Genomic DNA, 15,931 nt, shown 5'->3' on the forward strand with positions numbered 1-15,931 from the left:
TACAGTACAGTACAGTACAGTACAGTACAGTACAGTACAGTACAGTACAGTACAGTACAGTACAGTACAGTACAGTACAGTACAGTACAGTACAGTACAGTAGAAGTCGGTTCAGTTCCAGGACTAGATTTGCTGCTAGCCTTGCCGCAGCGTTGAGCCATTACCACCGAACGGGTTCCACCAAGACTGCTGATGCAGCTTGGCGCGGCGGGTCAACGCTCAGAAACGTATAAACCCAGTCCCACAAAGGCATCATTTCCCGTCCCCACCTTTCACCCACTCCTCCCCTTTCCTCGCACATTCCCCACACTCTGGCCCAATTCATAACGCTCCACCTTTCCTAGTACTCTCAGTCTGTCAGCAGCAGCCATGACGACAAACGATGACGAAGCTGCTCGACAACCTCTCCTCTCCGACACTGATCACGATGTCGACCACCAACAACCTCAGCAGGACGAGAGCGACAATCGCCACCACCGCAAAGGCCGTCACTGGCTAGAAAAGCTGGTCTTCGCGAGTCGTCTGCGATTTGCCATCTCCCTCGTTGTATTCTTCGTGTTTTGGACCCTAGTTGCCTTGTTCGCTTCTGGCGATCTGCCCTACAATCGTCATGGTCACCGATGGCCGTGGAACAGAGAGTCGGATTACACGCGGCAAAAACCTGGGTTCTGGAATGCGAGGGCTGATCTGTTCGATTCGCCGTTCTGCCTGCCCGACGCGGAACTGCTTACGACGGCAGACATATCTGCCAACCAAGGATGGAGGAGAAAGCACTGGAATATGACCCTTGAGCTGATAGATCAGACCATTGACCAGCTGACCGGTACCATTGTGCGCAAGTCATCGGGACAGCGCAGAGACAGGGTGGAGCTGGTCATGTCGCTGGTGCAGGGAGAGCCGGTCCACAGACAGGTTGCAGAATCGCCTCGCGCTAGCAGCGATCTGAATGGCCGCAGTGAGACGTTCCGAAGCACCGAGCTGTGGAGAGCGTTACAGACGCTCTCGCTCAAAGCTTCCCATCAATTGCCCGGGGGCGAATTGGTCTCGATCGACGAGCTGATCAGTGCTCTGAAGCTCAACAATACCCGTGTCGTGTCCAAGACTGGCGGTCGACTCCGTCCCGCCGTGGAGACGACGCTGTCGGATGTGCACCACCTGGTCCAAACGCTGCTAGCCATTCATCATGGCGTTGTGCCCCCGCTCGTGCATGTCGGTCTCGATTCTCTCAGCGTAGGCAACTACTTTAGCCCGCGCACACTCAACACGGACGGGGTGACGGCTAGCACGCGATCGCCCTTCACGGTCGTCCGTCAACCCTCCTGGACTAGATCCGGCCAGCTCATTGGTGTGGGTTGCCCCGGCAATAGCCACACATCTCTCCAAAAGGGTGGGCGCACGCTCGACGTGCTCAACCTCTTGGAGCACATGGATGACCGAGAGCTGGCCATCGCCATCGATGTGCAAAGAGGTTTCACTACAATCGTCCTCAGCGACCTGGGTGCACCTCCAAGAGAAACACGTCCCGGCGATTGCGATGATCGAGAGGTGAGTTTGGTGCGATGGATGCGTTCGAGGGCGAACGATGCGATCTACGCCCTCGATTGGCTGCACGAGACCGTGCTCGAGGAGACATGGGCGGGAACCTATCGCTATCAGAATGTCGACCGCGATGCGAGCTCCTCCGCCAGCAACAGCTTTGACTGGATCGAAGTGGATGTCCAGATCGACGAAGGTGCACGCTGGATCACCCGCATCGAATACTCTCTTCTTCCCTCTCACAATGATACCACCGCCACTCCTGCCTCAGCACCAGTCTCCGTGCTGAAAAAGTACAACGTAGGGGGAACATCGGACTTCCTCGCTTCGTGGACCTGTCAGTCGTCTCCCGAAGCCCTCGCTCGATGCTTCCGCCCGCTCGTCGGCGACGACGACAGCCACTGCAGCTGCACTCATTACCGCTTCGGGGGAAACACGGTCTCTCACTACCGCGTCGGCCTGTGGCCCTCCCTCGCCCGCAAGTCAGACGGCGGCAAGCTGTGGACCATCCCGCAAGCCGCCATCCGACGCGATACGGGCAGCTACATGGATCAAGGCGTTGGTGGATGCCCCGCGCTGTGGAAATGGGATCGAAAGCAGAAGGTGCCAGAGATGCAGAAGTTGGGTTACCATCTCGAGTTTATCGAGGACAAGGAGCAGCTCAGGTGGACAGGGCCCGGCTTGGTGTTGGACAGGGTTAAGAAGTGAGTGGAGACATTCAGCTTTGTCCCGTTCCCCGTTCTCTCGCGTTTGCTGGTCTCTCGTCTCCTTTGGCCGCTAGTCCAAGTTGTAGCGAGGCTCCCTTTCATTCTGATGCAATACGATGATGCTGTCAATCTTGTGACGACGAATCTGGCCATGCTTGCAGAAGCTTCGCTTGCACACTCAGCCGGACGATGTGGTGCTGCCGTCGATCATCGGCAAAGGTGAACAGCTCCTCGAATCAGCCTAGAGCACAAAGCCCCGAGGAGTTGTCTGTGTAACAACTCCGCTACCTCACTTGATGGATCGTCTAGAAGCGACGATCCCTCTCCGCGCGCGCCAGCAACAAAGATGCAGGGTCCTTATGCTCGGCGGAAAAAAGCAAATCACCTCGTTTGACAGAAGAGCATTCATTGCCCAAAAATTTGACCGGTATGACGTGCTCGCTTAGACGGCTTGCAATACAAAGCATGCGTGCCTCGTTGAGAAGAAACGGCCCATGTGGGGGAGGGAGCGGGTCGGTATTCTCCGAGAGCGCTTACTTCTTGGCTTGGTCCGTGTTTTCCCTTGCCACGGACGGCATGGGCGTCAGACGTCCGGAGCATGAATGCGTTTCTATCTGTCATCACGCCATCAACGAGCAAAGCGACGCACGGACAGGAAGATCTGCTTTTCCGAACTTCTTCTCGTCTCGTCTTGGCGATTGTTCCACACAGTATATAACACAAGATTGCATTGGATGCAACTAGCCGCCTGTCTTTGACCAGCTTTTCTCCATCCCTTCATACGTCACGTTGAGCGCTTGATCGTCGTGGATTTGTACGAAAGATGTTGTTCGGAAGCAGCTTCTCCTTGCTGGTGTTGGTGCTGGTGCTGCTCTCGGTGCTGTCTACAGGCATCTCGGCGAAGAAACCAAACTTCATCTACATCATCACCGACGATCAAGATCATGCCACTGCCAACGAGCACATCATGCCCTTGATGCACCAGTGGCTGGCCGACGCTGGTACGACCTACACGCACTTCTACACGCCCATGTCGGTCTGCTGTCCCTCGCGCGTCGGGTTCCTGCGAAGTCAACACGGCCATTCGCACAACGTGACCAATGTCGTGCTTCCCTTTGGCGGGTGGACACGCTTTGTTGCTCAAGGATATCGCAAGGACTACTTGCCCACATGGCTGCAACAGGCAGGGTACAACACATACTACACGGGCAAGCTGATGAACGGCAACACGGTGAAAAACTGGAAGACGAGTCCCGTGCAGGGTTTCAACAGATCCGCGATCCTCGTCGATCCATTCACGTACATCTACAACAACGCCTCGTTTGCAGTCGACGGGGAAAAGCTGGTGCAGTACCCGAACAACTACAGCACCGATCTCATCCGCGATTTCGGGCTGGAGTACCTCGAGCACGCCGCGCAATCCGACCGTCCCTTCTTTATTGGCATTGCGCCCATTGGTCCTCACGCCCAGACCGAGAACTCGCGCTTCACCAACCCCGTCCCGGCGGATCGACACGCACACCTGTTCGACGATGAGATCACGCCACGCAAGGCCTCGTTCAACCCACTCAACGCATCGGGTGCCAGCTACGTCAAGGACCTGGCGCGGCTGAACGCCACGGTGGTCGAGTACCTCGACGAATGGTATCGCGACCGTCTGCGCGCGCTCCAGTCGGTCGACGAGCTGGTCGATGCCATCCTGCGCAAAGCCGAGCAACTCGGTGTCCTCGACGACACCTATGTCATCTACACCTCTGACAACGGGTACACGGTGGGGGAGCACCGACGCCAGCCGGGCAAGACGACGGGGTATGAAGAAGACATTCGCGTGCCCCTCGTCGTCCGCGGTCCCGGCGTGCCTGCGGGAAAGCGCGACGACGGTGTTCACAGCAACATCGACCTTGCCGCGACCATCGTGCACTCGTCCGGTGCGCAGCCGAGCTACGATCTCGACGGCCGCGTGATGAACTGGGCCGCAGACCACGCCGCCCTCAGCTTCCGCGATTCCGGCACGGCCACACACCACCTGAGTGAGTTCTGGGTCTCGCAGATCGGCGGCGCGGTCGAGGGCAACTACTCGTCGCTCGGCGGCAAGATCCTCTCCAAGTACCGCACTCTCCGCATCAAGGACCAAGCGCACGATCTCGCCTACACGGTCTGGTGCACGGGCGAGCGCGAGCTATACGACATGCACAACGACGACGTGCAGATGCACAACCTCCTTGCCGACCTCGCCTTGTACGCTGAGCTCAACAGCACCCGCACAGAACCGCAGCGCATCGCCTCGCGTCTCGACGCCCTGCTGCTCAACCTCAAGACGTGCTCCGGCAGCCTATGCCGACGGCTCTGGTACAACTTGTTCCCCGAGGGCCAGGTGACGAGCTTGCAGCAGGCACTGCAGCCGCAATGGGACGCCTACTTTGATGCCCTACCCCGCGTGCATTCGGACAACTGCAGAGACGGCTACTTTCCGGCCGAGGAACAACCGGCTTGGAGGAACGAGCTGGTGTACGTCGACGAGTCGCTGGTGAAGTGATATGCCTGCTCTCAGCAGCTTGTACTGTATTATCAAGCACTCTGACTTGAATGCAATACAAACTTTCCATGCCGGATTCCATACCCCGCGACGACCCTTTGGGTGGCGAAGAACCCTTTTCCAAAGCTGGCGCTCGAATTAGGAACATGGAGCATCAATGAGCGACGAGTCGCACAGATCAAGTCAAGGCGGTGAGCGCTGCAAGCGTTGCTGACCATCTTCGGATCGATCGTCGGGAAACATTGTTAAAATAATATTTTGGTAGCACTCGAGCGAACCCTCTTGCCAAGTTAAGCGAGAACTGGATCCGTCATTTTGCGACATGCCTAACAATTCCTGGTGACCCGTGGAGGTGAGACATCGCTTAGGCTACCTACATACAGTAGTGCTCGAGTTTGTTTCTATTAGTAACTTCCTCCACTAACGGTTGCACACTTTCGCCGGACAGCTTGTGCGTTTCCGACCGACAATCCGGAGCTTTTGCCGGCTTGTCATCCGCTCTGACCGCTCAGCAGTAACAAATATTATAATTGTGCCCCAGGAAGTTCATGCGTCGATCCTGCCCATGAGAGCGCATCTCAGCAGCATGAATGTTGGCTATGGCTTAGCCCGGGGGAATGTTTGGAGAGCCAGCTAGCGCCACAGTGGTTGCAATAGCGAAGCGGATAGCGAAGCCGGGTTAGGAGTAGGAAAAGGTATAAAGTCTCTGCTGGATCCGTGCTCCCTAAACCCCACAATCGTTATACTACGCTCTTGGATTTCCTACTCGCACTTGCAACCATGATCATCCCGACGCTCTCTACACTTGCTGGCCTGTCCGTGCTGCTTGCGTTGCCGCCCGCAGCCCAGGGTGCACCAATGCTGTCCAGGGACGCCAAGTGTCCATCCTACTTGCTCATCGAAGCACGTGGTACTGGCGAGCCACAAGGCCCCTCTCTCGGCTTCAAGACGATGAACGCACGGATCCTGGCCACTGTTCCCAACGGCACCGACTATCCGGTCGTCTACCCTGCCGACCCGTTTAACCAGGTCGACGTCGGAGTGCGCGACATTATCCGTGAGATCAACGCACGCCTCGCCGACGACCCGGACACCTGCTTTGTCCTGCAGGGCTACTCGCAGGGCGCCACGGTCATCACCGAGACCATGAACCAGCTCAGCGGCGCGCCCTTTGACGCCGTCAAGGCCGCCATCCTCATCGGCGACACGACGCACAAACCCAACCTGGACTGCAACGTCGACGGCGAGGGCGGCAACTCGACAAAGGCTGCCATCGGCGTCCTCTCTGCCTTCTACAAGGGCGTCCCTGACAGCTGGGTGTCCAAGACCAAGGATATCTGCATCTTTGGCGATGGCGTCTGCGATTCCTTGCACGGCATCGGCACGACGGCCCAGCACTTTTTCTATCCGTTCGACAGCTCGGTGCAGAACATCGGTGCCACGTTTGCCATCGATGCTCTCCAGTAGATCCTCACCCCTCGCCCACGCCCACACTCTCTCTTGTCTTGATTTAGTATTGCACTGCCCCGTTAATACAATGACAACTTGTGATGAACAACATTAATACGTGTGCGGCCACTACAGACCCTGCATGTGAAGAAGATTCTGAACGCTGTTCGCCTCGTCTGGCATCTCATCCCACGCATATCCCAGCTGCGAAAGAGCCGCGACGAGCCACCCGACCTCTCTCGCCTTTGCTGCTTTCGTAAATGGTGCCAGAGGAACACACCCGATGCTCTCGACCTGCCGCAGCACATCTCCCTGCCGCAGGTTCGGCGAAGGCATTATGTCACCCGCAGGTGACGACCGCTGCTGATGCTGCTTGTCCCCTTCGGCGTCGGCGACGGTGGGCACTTGGGCCAAGAACTTGGCCAGGTGCGGGATCTGCTTGAACGTGCCGCCGCGAAGCTGGATGATGCCGAGCGGCAGGATCCTCTTTATCAGATGGCTGGTCCGGCGGCACGATTCGACCGCAAGCTGCATGGCTTCTGCATGCAACGATTGCAACGTCTCGAGCGCAGCCACCGCCTCGGCCGAAGTCTGCTGCTGCGAGGCCAGCAGCCCGCACTGTTCTGTCAGCGCTCGCACCACGCTAAGGTACAGCAGCGACGCGAGCACCTTGGCCGTGCTGACCCACCCGAGCGGGTGCAGTGCTGGCATGGATTCGAGTGCCATCTCTACCCGACAGGCGCTGCGGTCGAAGAGCTGCATCAGACTGTCCACGCTCGTCCAGACGGTCCGGCAGGCGCGTTGCAGCGTGCGCGCTTGCTGCACCTGCGTCGCCACCGGATCCGCTGGCGTCAGCGCGCCGACGTGCTTGCCAATGAAGCGTGCAATCGCGCCGAGTTGCAGCATGGCCATGATGCCAAACCCGACCCCCATTGTTTGCGTCATGCCGCTCGCTTGCGTGCCTTTCAACGGCGTTTCCCCTTGCTGCTGCTGCTGCTGCTGAGGATGACTGCCGTCGACCTTGATGATCCAATCATGAGCAAAGCACGGCGGACGGCGCAGCAACATAGATGCGATCGCATCGATGCACCAGGGCACCGTGTAGATGCGATGCGTCTGCAGGACCCTGAACATGTTCTCAACGCCCCCGCGATCGTTTGCGTCCACGGCAAGTTGCACCGTCAACCCGAGCTGTTCCACATGGCTACAGGCCGCCTTGATAAACACCTGGCTCTGCGCCACGTCAACCGACTCGAGCAGCGACGAGAGCAGCGTCAGCACCTGGATGCTCTCGACGCTCGGCTTGTGGACCAGCTCGTGCTTGTTCACCAGGCCGAGCGCATGGTGCAACAGCGCGAGGCAGAACGGCTTTCGGTCCGCTCCTCGACGCCACGCCGTAGGAGCCTGCGCAACCGACGTCAAGCCGTCGACCGTGTTTGTAGTCGCTATCCACGTGCTCGGGCTGACGGAGCTGGTCGATGAAGGGGTGTCGTCTGAAAACGCACCAAAGGCCCTCGCGAGGATGTAGGCCATTTCATCGCCGCTGCCGCTGTTGCTATGGGCAGCTTTCGAGTGCAGCTTGGCTCGCGCCGATCGTATATACTCGTCCGTGCAGTAGATCCCCTTTTCAAGGCATCGCGTACAGCTCGCACCAGGAGCCATCTCGGTGATATCGCACCGCACCCGTCGCAGTCGGCATGAATCACACGCTACACCGCGCTTGCGTTTTCGTTTGAGCCGAGGCGCTGCAGATTCCGGGGCAGAACTTGACGCAGCGTCTTTGCTCGCCGTGCTCGCCGTGCCTGCGGTGCCTGCGGTGCCTGCGGTGCCTGCCGTTGCAGCCGTGCCGAATGCAACGGGTGCATCCGTGTACCGTGCGGCCCAGGCAACCAGGACCGCCAAGAGCGCTTCCGTGCTGCCTGGCGTGCCGATCTTGCTCAGCCGTCTCTCGGGACCTTGTTCCTGCTGTGCATCGCCACCGTTGGCGAGGAACGACATCCTGCGCGGATCGCCATCAGCTGCATTGAACGTGGTGCGGAACTGGACAAAGTCGATGATGGGCAGCTGCACATGGCAGACGGCAAAGTAGCAGTTGAGCAGGCGCACCGTCAACGACCGCGCCATGACCCGGTCCGTCATCTGGAATGCTGTGGTTTGCAGCGACGTCGCGGAACACACCGCTTTGATCAAAGCAGCCGCTTGCTCCTGGACTGTTTGCCTGGACCAGGCGTGCGCAGAAGGCCCCAAGGATCCATGCAGACTGCGTGCCTTCTGGATCGCCGTTCCGGACCGAGTGTACGCTGAGTTGCGTTTCGAGAGCCGCGAGGGTGTCATGGTGCACACCAGTCCCTTTGCTTGGCATCTCGAGCACGACATTACCTCGGTTTGGTTCGAGGGAGACTCTGACGATGTGTTCGTTGCCGACAAGGTGGAGCGCGTCGGCAGATCGCAGCGGAGGTGTGCGTCCCTGCAATGATCGCACGTTGCACCAAAACGTCTCTTTGTTCTCTGCACAAGGGCTGGGCCCGATCTGCCGCCGTCGTCAGCACCCGCAAAGGGCGCAGCGACAGGCCTCTGCATAAATGCTGTAGACGACTGCCACCCTGCAGGTTCAGCGCTAGATGCGGGAGGGTGCACGTTCGCAAGCCACTCCTGCTGACCCGACCCCCGCACCGCAGCACCACCTGCATCTGCATTGACCAGAGGCGCCAAGCCGGAATCCTGGCGTTGCGCGCCAAGGCTCACGTGTTGTTGTTGTTCTTGTTGTTGTTGCAACTCCCTGGACTGTGCTGCTGGGGGCAAGCCCAGAGACGAAGCTATGTGTGCCAACAGCGAGTCGGTCTCGTTCTGCGTCGAAGAGAAGTGTGACTGCAGCGAAGGCGACTGTTCCGGCGCTGTTCGAAAGCAGCGCGCACCGCCGCTAGCCAGGTCTTGCTGGTTGCTGAATTGCAGCTGCTGCGAGTGCTGCTGCAAACTCGTATCGAACAGAGCAGCTTGTTGCGACTGACCAAAGCTAATGTGCTGGTCGAGGCCTGGATACAGCTGCGGCTGCGACTGCCATGTGTACGACTGCAAGTCGAGCGGATCCTGCGCTGATCCCGAATCGCACGAGCAGCTGTCGTCGGTAACAAAGGAAACTCTGCGAGTGTTGGATGCCATCTTGTCGCCTGCAGATGCCGACGCCATGGATGCAGAAGAGCTATACGGCTCCTGGCTGCCGACAAGATACGGTTCCTCCCGCCGATGGCTCTGAATGGATCGAAGCGCCATCGTTTTCAGATCGGCAGTTGTCGTACAATGGAATGGGTGTAACCTTATATGTTCGAGGTGGGTGGATACAAGTGCGCAAGCAAATAGCATGTCAAGCAACGAAAGCTAGGGTGCGAACCATCCTGGAGCCAGGCGAAAAAACGCCGTTGCAGCTGACTTTCCTGCCAGGATCTGTTGAGAGTCTCAGTCAAGCAGCTTGTTTGATACGGCAGTCAGTGGATCGACGGCGTGGGAGTCAGCATTGCACCAACCGCCGATCCGGAAACGCTGCTAAGCCCCTTTCGAACTGGCAGGAAAAGAGCACATTCCACTAGCTCGTTCTAGTTCCATTACTGTATCTCGAGACATTCTATGCAACCGAGGTTTGCGCCAACGATTTCGAATGAACCTTCAGCCGATACTCATGTGAACAGCTTACGTTCCCAAGTTCATGTTATCTCCTACTGCACAACGCAGAGTGCGGGGAATCGGACGAAAGCATCCGCAAACAGTTCGAGACCAAACTGGGTTAGCCGAGAGCTCGGCTGTTATTTATACCAATCAATAGAGTGAGTAGCAAGTTACAGTAGCGTGTGACGGCTTCAAAAAAGGCAGACGCGGTGCCATGAGCTAGAGCATGGTGGCGATAATGCAAGCGAGCTGCGAATGGAATGTTGTCCTTCTCTGTCAGGGTGCGCCAAATCCACTAACTCTCCGGCGACCGGACCGACCAGGGCTCCATCTTATCTTGTCTCAGATGCAGCAGCGCCCTCGGTCCAAGTTCTTTGCAGAAAAGTCGGGCCGACTCTGCCCAAGATATCAATCAGATACAGGGATCCCAAGACTTCTTCTGTCTCTCTCAACAACACGCAAACGTGCAACTTTCTTCCGCCATTACTTCTGATAGATCTTGTGACGGAAGTGGCGGCCCGAACGAGCCGATACACTTGAGCAAGGGATGCACGACAAGCGAAGCTCCTGCTTCCTCGCCACCTTTCTTGTTCAAGCACTAGCTTAGAACGAGGCATTCGTAATGGGAACTCTCTCATGTGTTGCAGCAGTCGTGGCCTCGGCTTTTGCTTAGTGTAATAGACTGATCGCATTCTGTTCTTCAGACAGTAACACCAACGTGGGAATTGAGCAGATCTATGAGCGATAAAACATCAGACGCACTTTTGCTCGCAGGCTAGCGCCCAGAACTCTCCTCGCCTTTGCAACAGTTCCTTTGGGCTTCCCATCTCGACAGCGCGGCCACTGGACATGCAGATGATCTGGTCGAAATCCATGACAGTGGCGATCCGGTGCGCAACTGCAATCACAGTACATTCGGCAAACTGGCTCGACAGCACGCTCTGCACCGCTTGATCCGTCTCGACGTCCATCGCGCTCGTCGCCTCGTCTAGCACGAGGATCTTGCGCTTGCGCAACAGAGCACGGGCAAGTGCCAGCAACTGCTTCTGGCCCGTGCTGATGAATGTGTCGCCGGTCAACAGGAGCTCCTCGAGCTCGTTGGCCTGCTTCTTGACAAACGAGGTCAACTCGCACTTCTGCAGCGCATCCCACAGCTCGTGGTCAGAGCACGTCCCTTCCGGGTCCAAGTTTTCGCGGATCGTCGCCGCAAGCACCAAAGGATTCTGCGGCACGATGCTCATCTGAGATCGAAGATCACAACGAGCCTTTTGCTTGATGTCCTCATCATCAATGCGGATGGTGCCCGAGCGAATCTCGATCATCCCAAACAGCGCCAGCAGCGAGGTGCTCTTGCCCGATCCGCTACGTCCGACGATACCAAGGCGCTTGCCGCCAGCCAGCTGGAAACTGAGCTCTTTGATCGCAGGCTCCATGTCTGGCCCGTACGACACGGTCACCTTGTCGAAGTGAATGTCGCCTCGAACCAAGCCAGGGGACTTCCTCGTGCCGGCACCCATCGGCGAAACGTCCTCTGCCTTGATCTGGCTTAGTTCGCGCACACGCTCGAGTGCTACGCCGGCAATCTCGACCTCGGTTAAGCAGATGACGACGGCATTGAGGCTGTTGCCCAGTCCGGTCGCCTGGACCAGCGCAACGCCAAACAGACCGGCCTGACTCGAGTGACGCAGCACCACGGCCAGTGCCACCAGCGCAATGTTGATCATGGTTGTGAGCAGCAGCAACCACGTCTGCAGCCACCTTCGCACGGCAAACAGATGGTACAGTGGTTTCTGCGATTGGTCCAGCGAAGCCGTGTTGAGATCGAGCAAAAATGCCTCGCGCTTGAGCCCTCGGATGGTTGCCAAGCCTGTGGGCGACGAAGTCTCCGCAAAGATGGTATACAGGGGGCTTTTCGAGGCCATCTCGAGCCGGCGTGCCGACTCGACCCAAGGTACAGCCTCTGGATGCCCCACGCAGCACCGATGAGCACCACGGCAACAACAATAAGCTGAGGCGCTGCCACCATCATAGCGACCATGGTCGCCAACAATTCCAAACTATTGCCGGTCGTGTTGAGAAGCGCCATGACAAAGGTTTGATCCACGTTGTAAAGATCCTGAGAGAATCGATTCGTCATTTGACCTGCACTCCACTGGCTGAAGAAGGAAAGAGGTGCAGATAGCACCCCCTTGAGCTCGTCAGCGTGCAACCTGTTGCCTGCCAGCTCTGCCGCTTTGACACAGAGCAGCCAAAAGGCTACTGCAAGGAAGATGGCGCTCATGGGGATCAGGCAGATGTAGCCAGCAATCCATGCTCCCCATTCGCGGAATGCGTGCCTCTGCTGTGATTCAGCCCACGCCTGTAGGTAGTACGATTGGCCAGAGAGCGATGCAGCCCAAAACACTTTGCACAACACGTATAAGGCAATCCTAGCATGCCCTGCTGCTTTGAACCACGTTGCATAGTTTTTCCAGCCAACAGAGCCGGTCAAGATATCTTCGTGCTCCTCTGGCGAGTTGAACTCTACGACCTTGTCTTGGATTGGGTCAGCGAATGCCAGTGCCCTTTGCGAGTCGATACTTGTACGGGAGATGGCGTCTTTGCCCTTAATGGATAGCTCCTCGTACCGACCCGACTCTGAGATCTTGCCGGCATCGATGCGGACGACGAGCTGGGCGTGGTGGAGTAGGTGGACGGCATTGGTCGCCATGATGACGGTTTTGCCTGCCAGGAGACCGGACTGGCCCATGAGAGATCGCCACATGTGAGCGGCTGTCTCGGCATCCAGAGCGCTCGTGATGTCGTCAAAGATATAGGTCTCAGCGCGGCTGTACACGGCGCGTGCAACAGCCACCCGCTGTCGTTGGCCTCCGCTCAGTGCGTTTGCCATGGTTGCATCGCCTAATTCGAGGCCGGCAATGTCCTCGATGAGCGCACAAGCTCGAAGTGCTTGAAAGTAGCTGTCCTCGTCGTACTCGCCGGTAGCAAAGACGATATTGTCGCGAATCGTGCGCTGCTCCTGCAGCCAGACATCTTGGCTCACGTACGCCACACGTTGAGCGAGCAGAGGTAGCTGCTGTTGCCCCTGCAGCAGATCGCACTCGCCCAGCAGAGCCTGTAGCAGCGTCGATTTGCCCTGTCCTAGCTTTCCGCAAATCATAGTCAACGACTTTGCAGGAATCTCGAGGTCCACATCTGCAAGCACTGTCTCTGTAGCCCAGCCGAGGTGAGCCCTCTCGAACTTGGCTGCAAAGTCAACTGGCTCGTCGATCTCGTTCGATCCGCCAGCACAAGCGGCCGATGCAGCCAAGCCAGCGTCGATAGCAGGCTGGGCATCGGGCTTGGCCTCGCTGCTCAGAAACTCTTCGATGCGCCTCATGCTCTCCCATGCTTGCAGCAGCGCCGAATACTGCTGTCCAAGGTCGAAAAGCGGCTGTTGCAGCATGCCGAAGATCGGCAGCGTGGTCAAGACCGTGTTGAGGTCAAAACGACTGGACCCAGACAGCTTGTCGACGACGATGAGCGTGATAAACGTGCACAGCCCCAGCATCTCGCCTGTGCAGTTGGTGAAGACGACCACTCCGATAATCTGCTTCATGATCGAGCTGCGCGCTTGGAGCTCTTCTGTGCGTGCTTTGCAAATCTTGGCGTGCAGGATCTGCTCGTAAGCCGACAGCTTGACACCTTTGATGTCTGAGATGATGCTCGAGGTGAGGTTGACTCGTTTGTCGGTGCGGGCAGACCACACACCCTGCTTTGCGCCAATTCCTCGACTTGCAAAGGGCGTCAGGAAGAAGCAAGCAGCTACTGCCACCATGCAAGCAAGGAAAACGAGTCCCAGCCGAGCATACAGGAGGTAGATACCGACAACGATGGTGATGCATCCACTCCACAGCTCGTGGACCATGTTAACAGCTTGGACCACGCGCTCGCTGTCGACGCTCATAAGGTTGGCCGCCTTTCCACCACCGCTGGTTCTTGCAACCCTGAGATGCAGGTCGAGACCCTTGCGATAGATGGCCTCAACATAGGCACCGCGCACCTTGGTCATGAGCTGAGAGATGCTGTACCAGTATTGACCCGTTGCAAGCGTCACGCCGAGGTAGACCAATCCATACGCGCCCACCAGACCCCAGCCGTAAGCGACGGGCTGAGCTGTAGATCGCACATCCTTCTTAGCATCATCAGAGTATGACTGAACAAAGCCAAGGGTGGTAGAGACGAGGAAGGGTTGCGAAAGACGGCAGGCGGTCAAGACGAGCCTCCATGGCACCGGAGCCAGTGCAGCCAACGGGAAGGCGCGGAAGGTGGCTGTGAGGAGGCGACGCTTCACAATTCGCCGGGGAAAGGACTTGCCCTCGTACAGAGGACCAGGTCCTGGTTTCGATAGGGGGTTGTCTGGGGAGGTTGATCCCAGCTTTTCGAGTGGGAAAGCCTCGCTGCCTTCCACGGAGTTCTCCTTGACATCAAAAGAGTATCGTTGCGACTCCAAAGCTTGGGGTTGCTGCTTGATGGATACCCCTGTCCAACTTGCGATAAACTCGTTGGCAAGCGACTGTCCCTGAAGATCGGGTTTGAGGGCATCAAGATCCCGCATCTCGAGAGGTCTGCGAAAGCCGGTCCAAAGCAGGGGGAACACCCAGATGAACAAGAGCCGCGACAAGAAGCCTGCACGCGACTCGTTGGTGGAGCTGATCACATCGTCGGTGCGAACAACTTGCGCGTTCTCCACAGCAAGCATCAGTGCCTGGCATGCAAAGGCGATAAGGTAAATGTCGAAGAAGGAGGAATGGCGAACGACAGGAATGGCATTCAAAGTTCGGATGCGGCAAGCGTTGAAGAGGAGAGAGACGAGGAGCCACAGAGGAAGGAGCATGCTGCCTCCCCGCGTCTTTTTTCGTTCTATAACCGAAAGGGGCGCTGCAAGCAAGGAAGCAAGGAACGGCAGCAAGACGCTAGGAACTGCTGTCCCGTTGCCCAATGAATGTCGAAGCGTGGAGGAGGAAGGGGCAGCGAGGATGCCGATCAGAACAAGGCCGATGACAGCATTGATGGTGAAAATAGCTGCTGACAGCATGCTGATGATGTCCGAAGGAGGAGCGCATGAGCTCAAAAGCGAGAGACGTGGTCCGACCGACGCGACATAAGAAAGGTGAGGCTTGTGGCGGAGGCGCACGAGTCGAGCCAGAAAGAGCAAGACTGCAATGCAAGAAGGGAGCATGACCAGCACGACGTTGGAGAATGTCACTGTAAAGTCAAAGAAGCGACAATTGGAGACAGGCGCAAACACGCCATCATTGCAATCGGCCATGCTGAATCTTCGATTGTCCTTGAGCCCATTCACAGGTGGTGAAGCCAGATGAGAATTGTTACTAGCTCTTTGAAGCTTGTAGAGGAAATAGGGAAGCTGATAGATGAAAGAGGAGCCGTTCGAAACGGTGATGGAAGGCGAGACGATACTTTCATCCGCAGCACGACGATGATACGCAGCAAAAGACTAGAATCAGAAGCATACAGCGAAGGCAAGAGGGCAGTAGGCAGAAGCATTTGTCTTATCACAATCTGTGCTATCCGAGCTCAGCTTTCGATGCCGCCAAAGCATGTGTCCGTGCCTAGCAACTCAGCTCGGTTGAAAAGCACCGCGGAAAAGAAGCCCTTCATTCACTCGACACCGGCGGTTCCAGGGCCCGTGTGACCCATGGCTGAAAGAAACACTTCGAGTTCGCGCAGCACTGGCTTAGAACACAGACGACACTGTTACGCAGGGTCCAGAGTCGCGCGGAAGCTCGCCTTCCGAAACAGAAAAAGTCGGGATCAAGGCGGGGAAAGACTAGCGAGCGGAGCTGGAATCGTGCGTGCAGCTCGCTTAGTAGCAGTAGAAGCTTCGGTGCAAAGAAAGTGCTGCATCCGTGCACAGAAGCGGATGGCGTGCTGGCCTTGTCGCAAGCTGAGCAGATCCTAGCACTACACAAAGATTCGGCGAGGATGGCAAAGGATCGATCGAGCTCCCTACTGCATATGTCGGTGATCAACACCGAGATAA

At 57.3% G+C, this 15,931-nt stretch overlaps 5 protein-coding genes across 5 annotated transcripts; 3 read left to right on the plus strand and 2 right to left on the minus strand.

Moving 5' to 3' along the window:
• Positions 1 to 369: 369 nt before the first annotated feature.
• On the plus strand, positions 370 to 2,244 carry EX895_003176 (uncharacterized protein; the record flags this gene model as incomplete). The annotated part of the gene is made up of 1 exon (XM_029883774.1): positions 370 to 2,244. The coding sequence occupies one exon, from the start codon at positions 370 to 372 to the stop codon at positions 2,242 to 2,244; it is 1,875 nt and encodes a 624-aa protein (XP_029740065.1).
• Positions 2,245 to 3,066: 822 nt separating this feature from the next.
• EX895_003177 (uncharacterized protein) lies at positions 3,067 to 4,779 on the plus strand (the record flags this gene model as incomplete). Its single annotated transcript, XM_029883775.1, has 1 exon — positions 3,067 to 4,779. The coding sequence occupies one exon, from the start codon at positions 3,067 to 3,069 to the stop codon at positions 4,777 to 4,779; it is 1,713 nt and encodes a 570-aa protein (XP_029740066.1).
• A 780-nt stretch (positions 4,780 to 5,559) lies between these two features.
• EX895_003178 (uncharacterized protein) lies at positions 5,560 to 6,246 on the plus strand (the record flags this gene model as incomplete). Its single annotated transcript, XM_029883776.1, has 1 exon — positions 5,560 to 6,246. The coding sequence occupies one exon, from the start codon at positions 5,560 to 5,562 to the stop codon at positions 6,244 to 6,246; it is 687 nt and encodes a 228-aa protein (XP_029740067.1).
• A 111-nt stretch (positions 6,247 to 6,357) lies between these two features.
• On the minus strand, positions 6,358 to 9,498 carry EX895_003179 (uncharacterized protein; the record flags this gene model as incomplete). Its single annotated transcript, XM_029883777.1, has 1 exon — positions 6,358 to 9,498. One exon carries the CDS (start codon positions 9,496 to 9,498, stop codon positions 6,358 to 6,360), a length of 3,141 nt encoding a protein of 1,046 aa, XP_029740068.1.
• A 1,142-nt stretch (positions 9,499 to 10,640) lies between these two features.
• On the minus strand, positions 10,641 to 14,965 carry EX895_003180 (uncharacterized protein; the record flags this gene model as incomplete). Its single annotated transcript, XM_029883778.1, has 2 exons — positions 10,641 to 11,755; positions 11,830 to 14,965. The coding sequence occupies 2 exons, from the start codon at positions 14,963 to 14,965 to the stop codon at positions 10,641 to 10,643; spliced, it is 4,251 nt and encodes a 1,416-aa protein (XP_029740069.1).
• Positions 14,966 to 15,931: the final 966 nt, after the last annotated feature.

Source organism: Sporisorium graminicola, chromosome SGRAM_19 (genome assembly GCF_005498985.1).
Source record: "Sporisorium graminicola strain CBS 10092 chromosome SGRAM_19, whole genome shotgun sequence".
Taxonomy (NCBI): Eukaryota; Fungi; Basidiomycota; class Ustilaginomycetes; order Ustilaginales; family Ustilaginaceae; genus Sporisorium; species Sporisorium graminicola.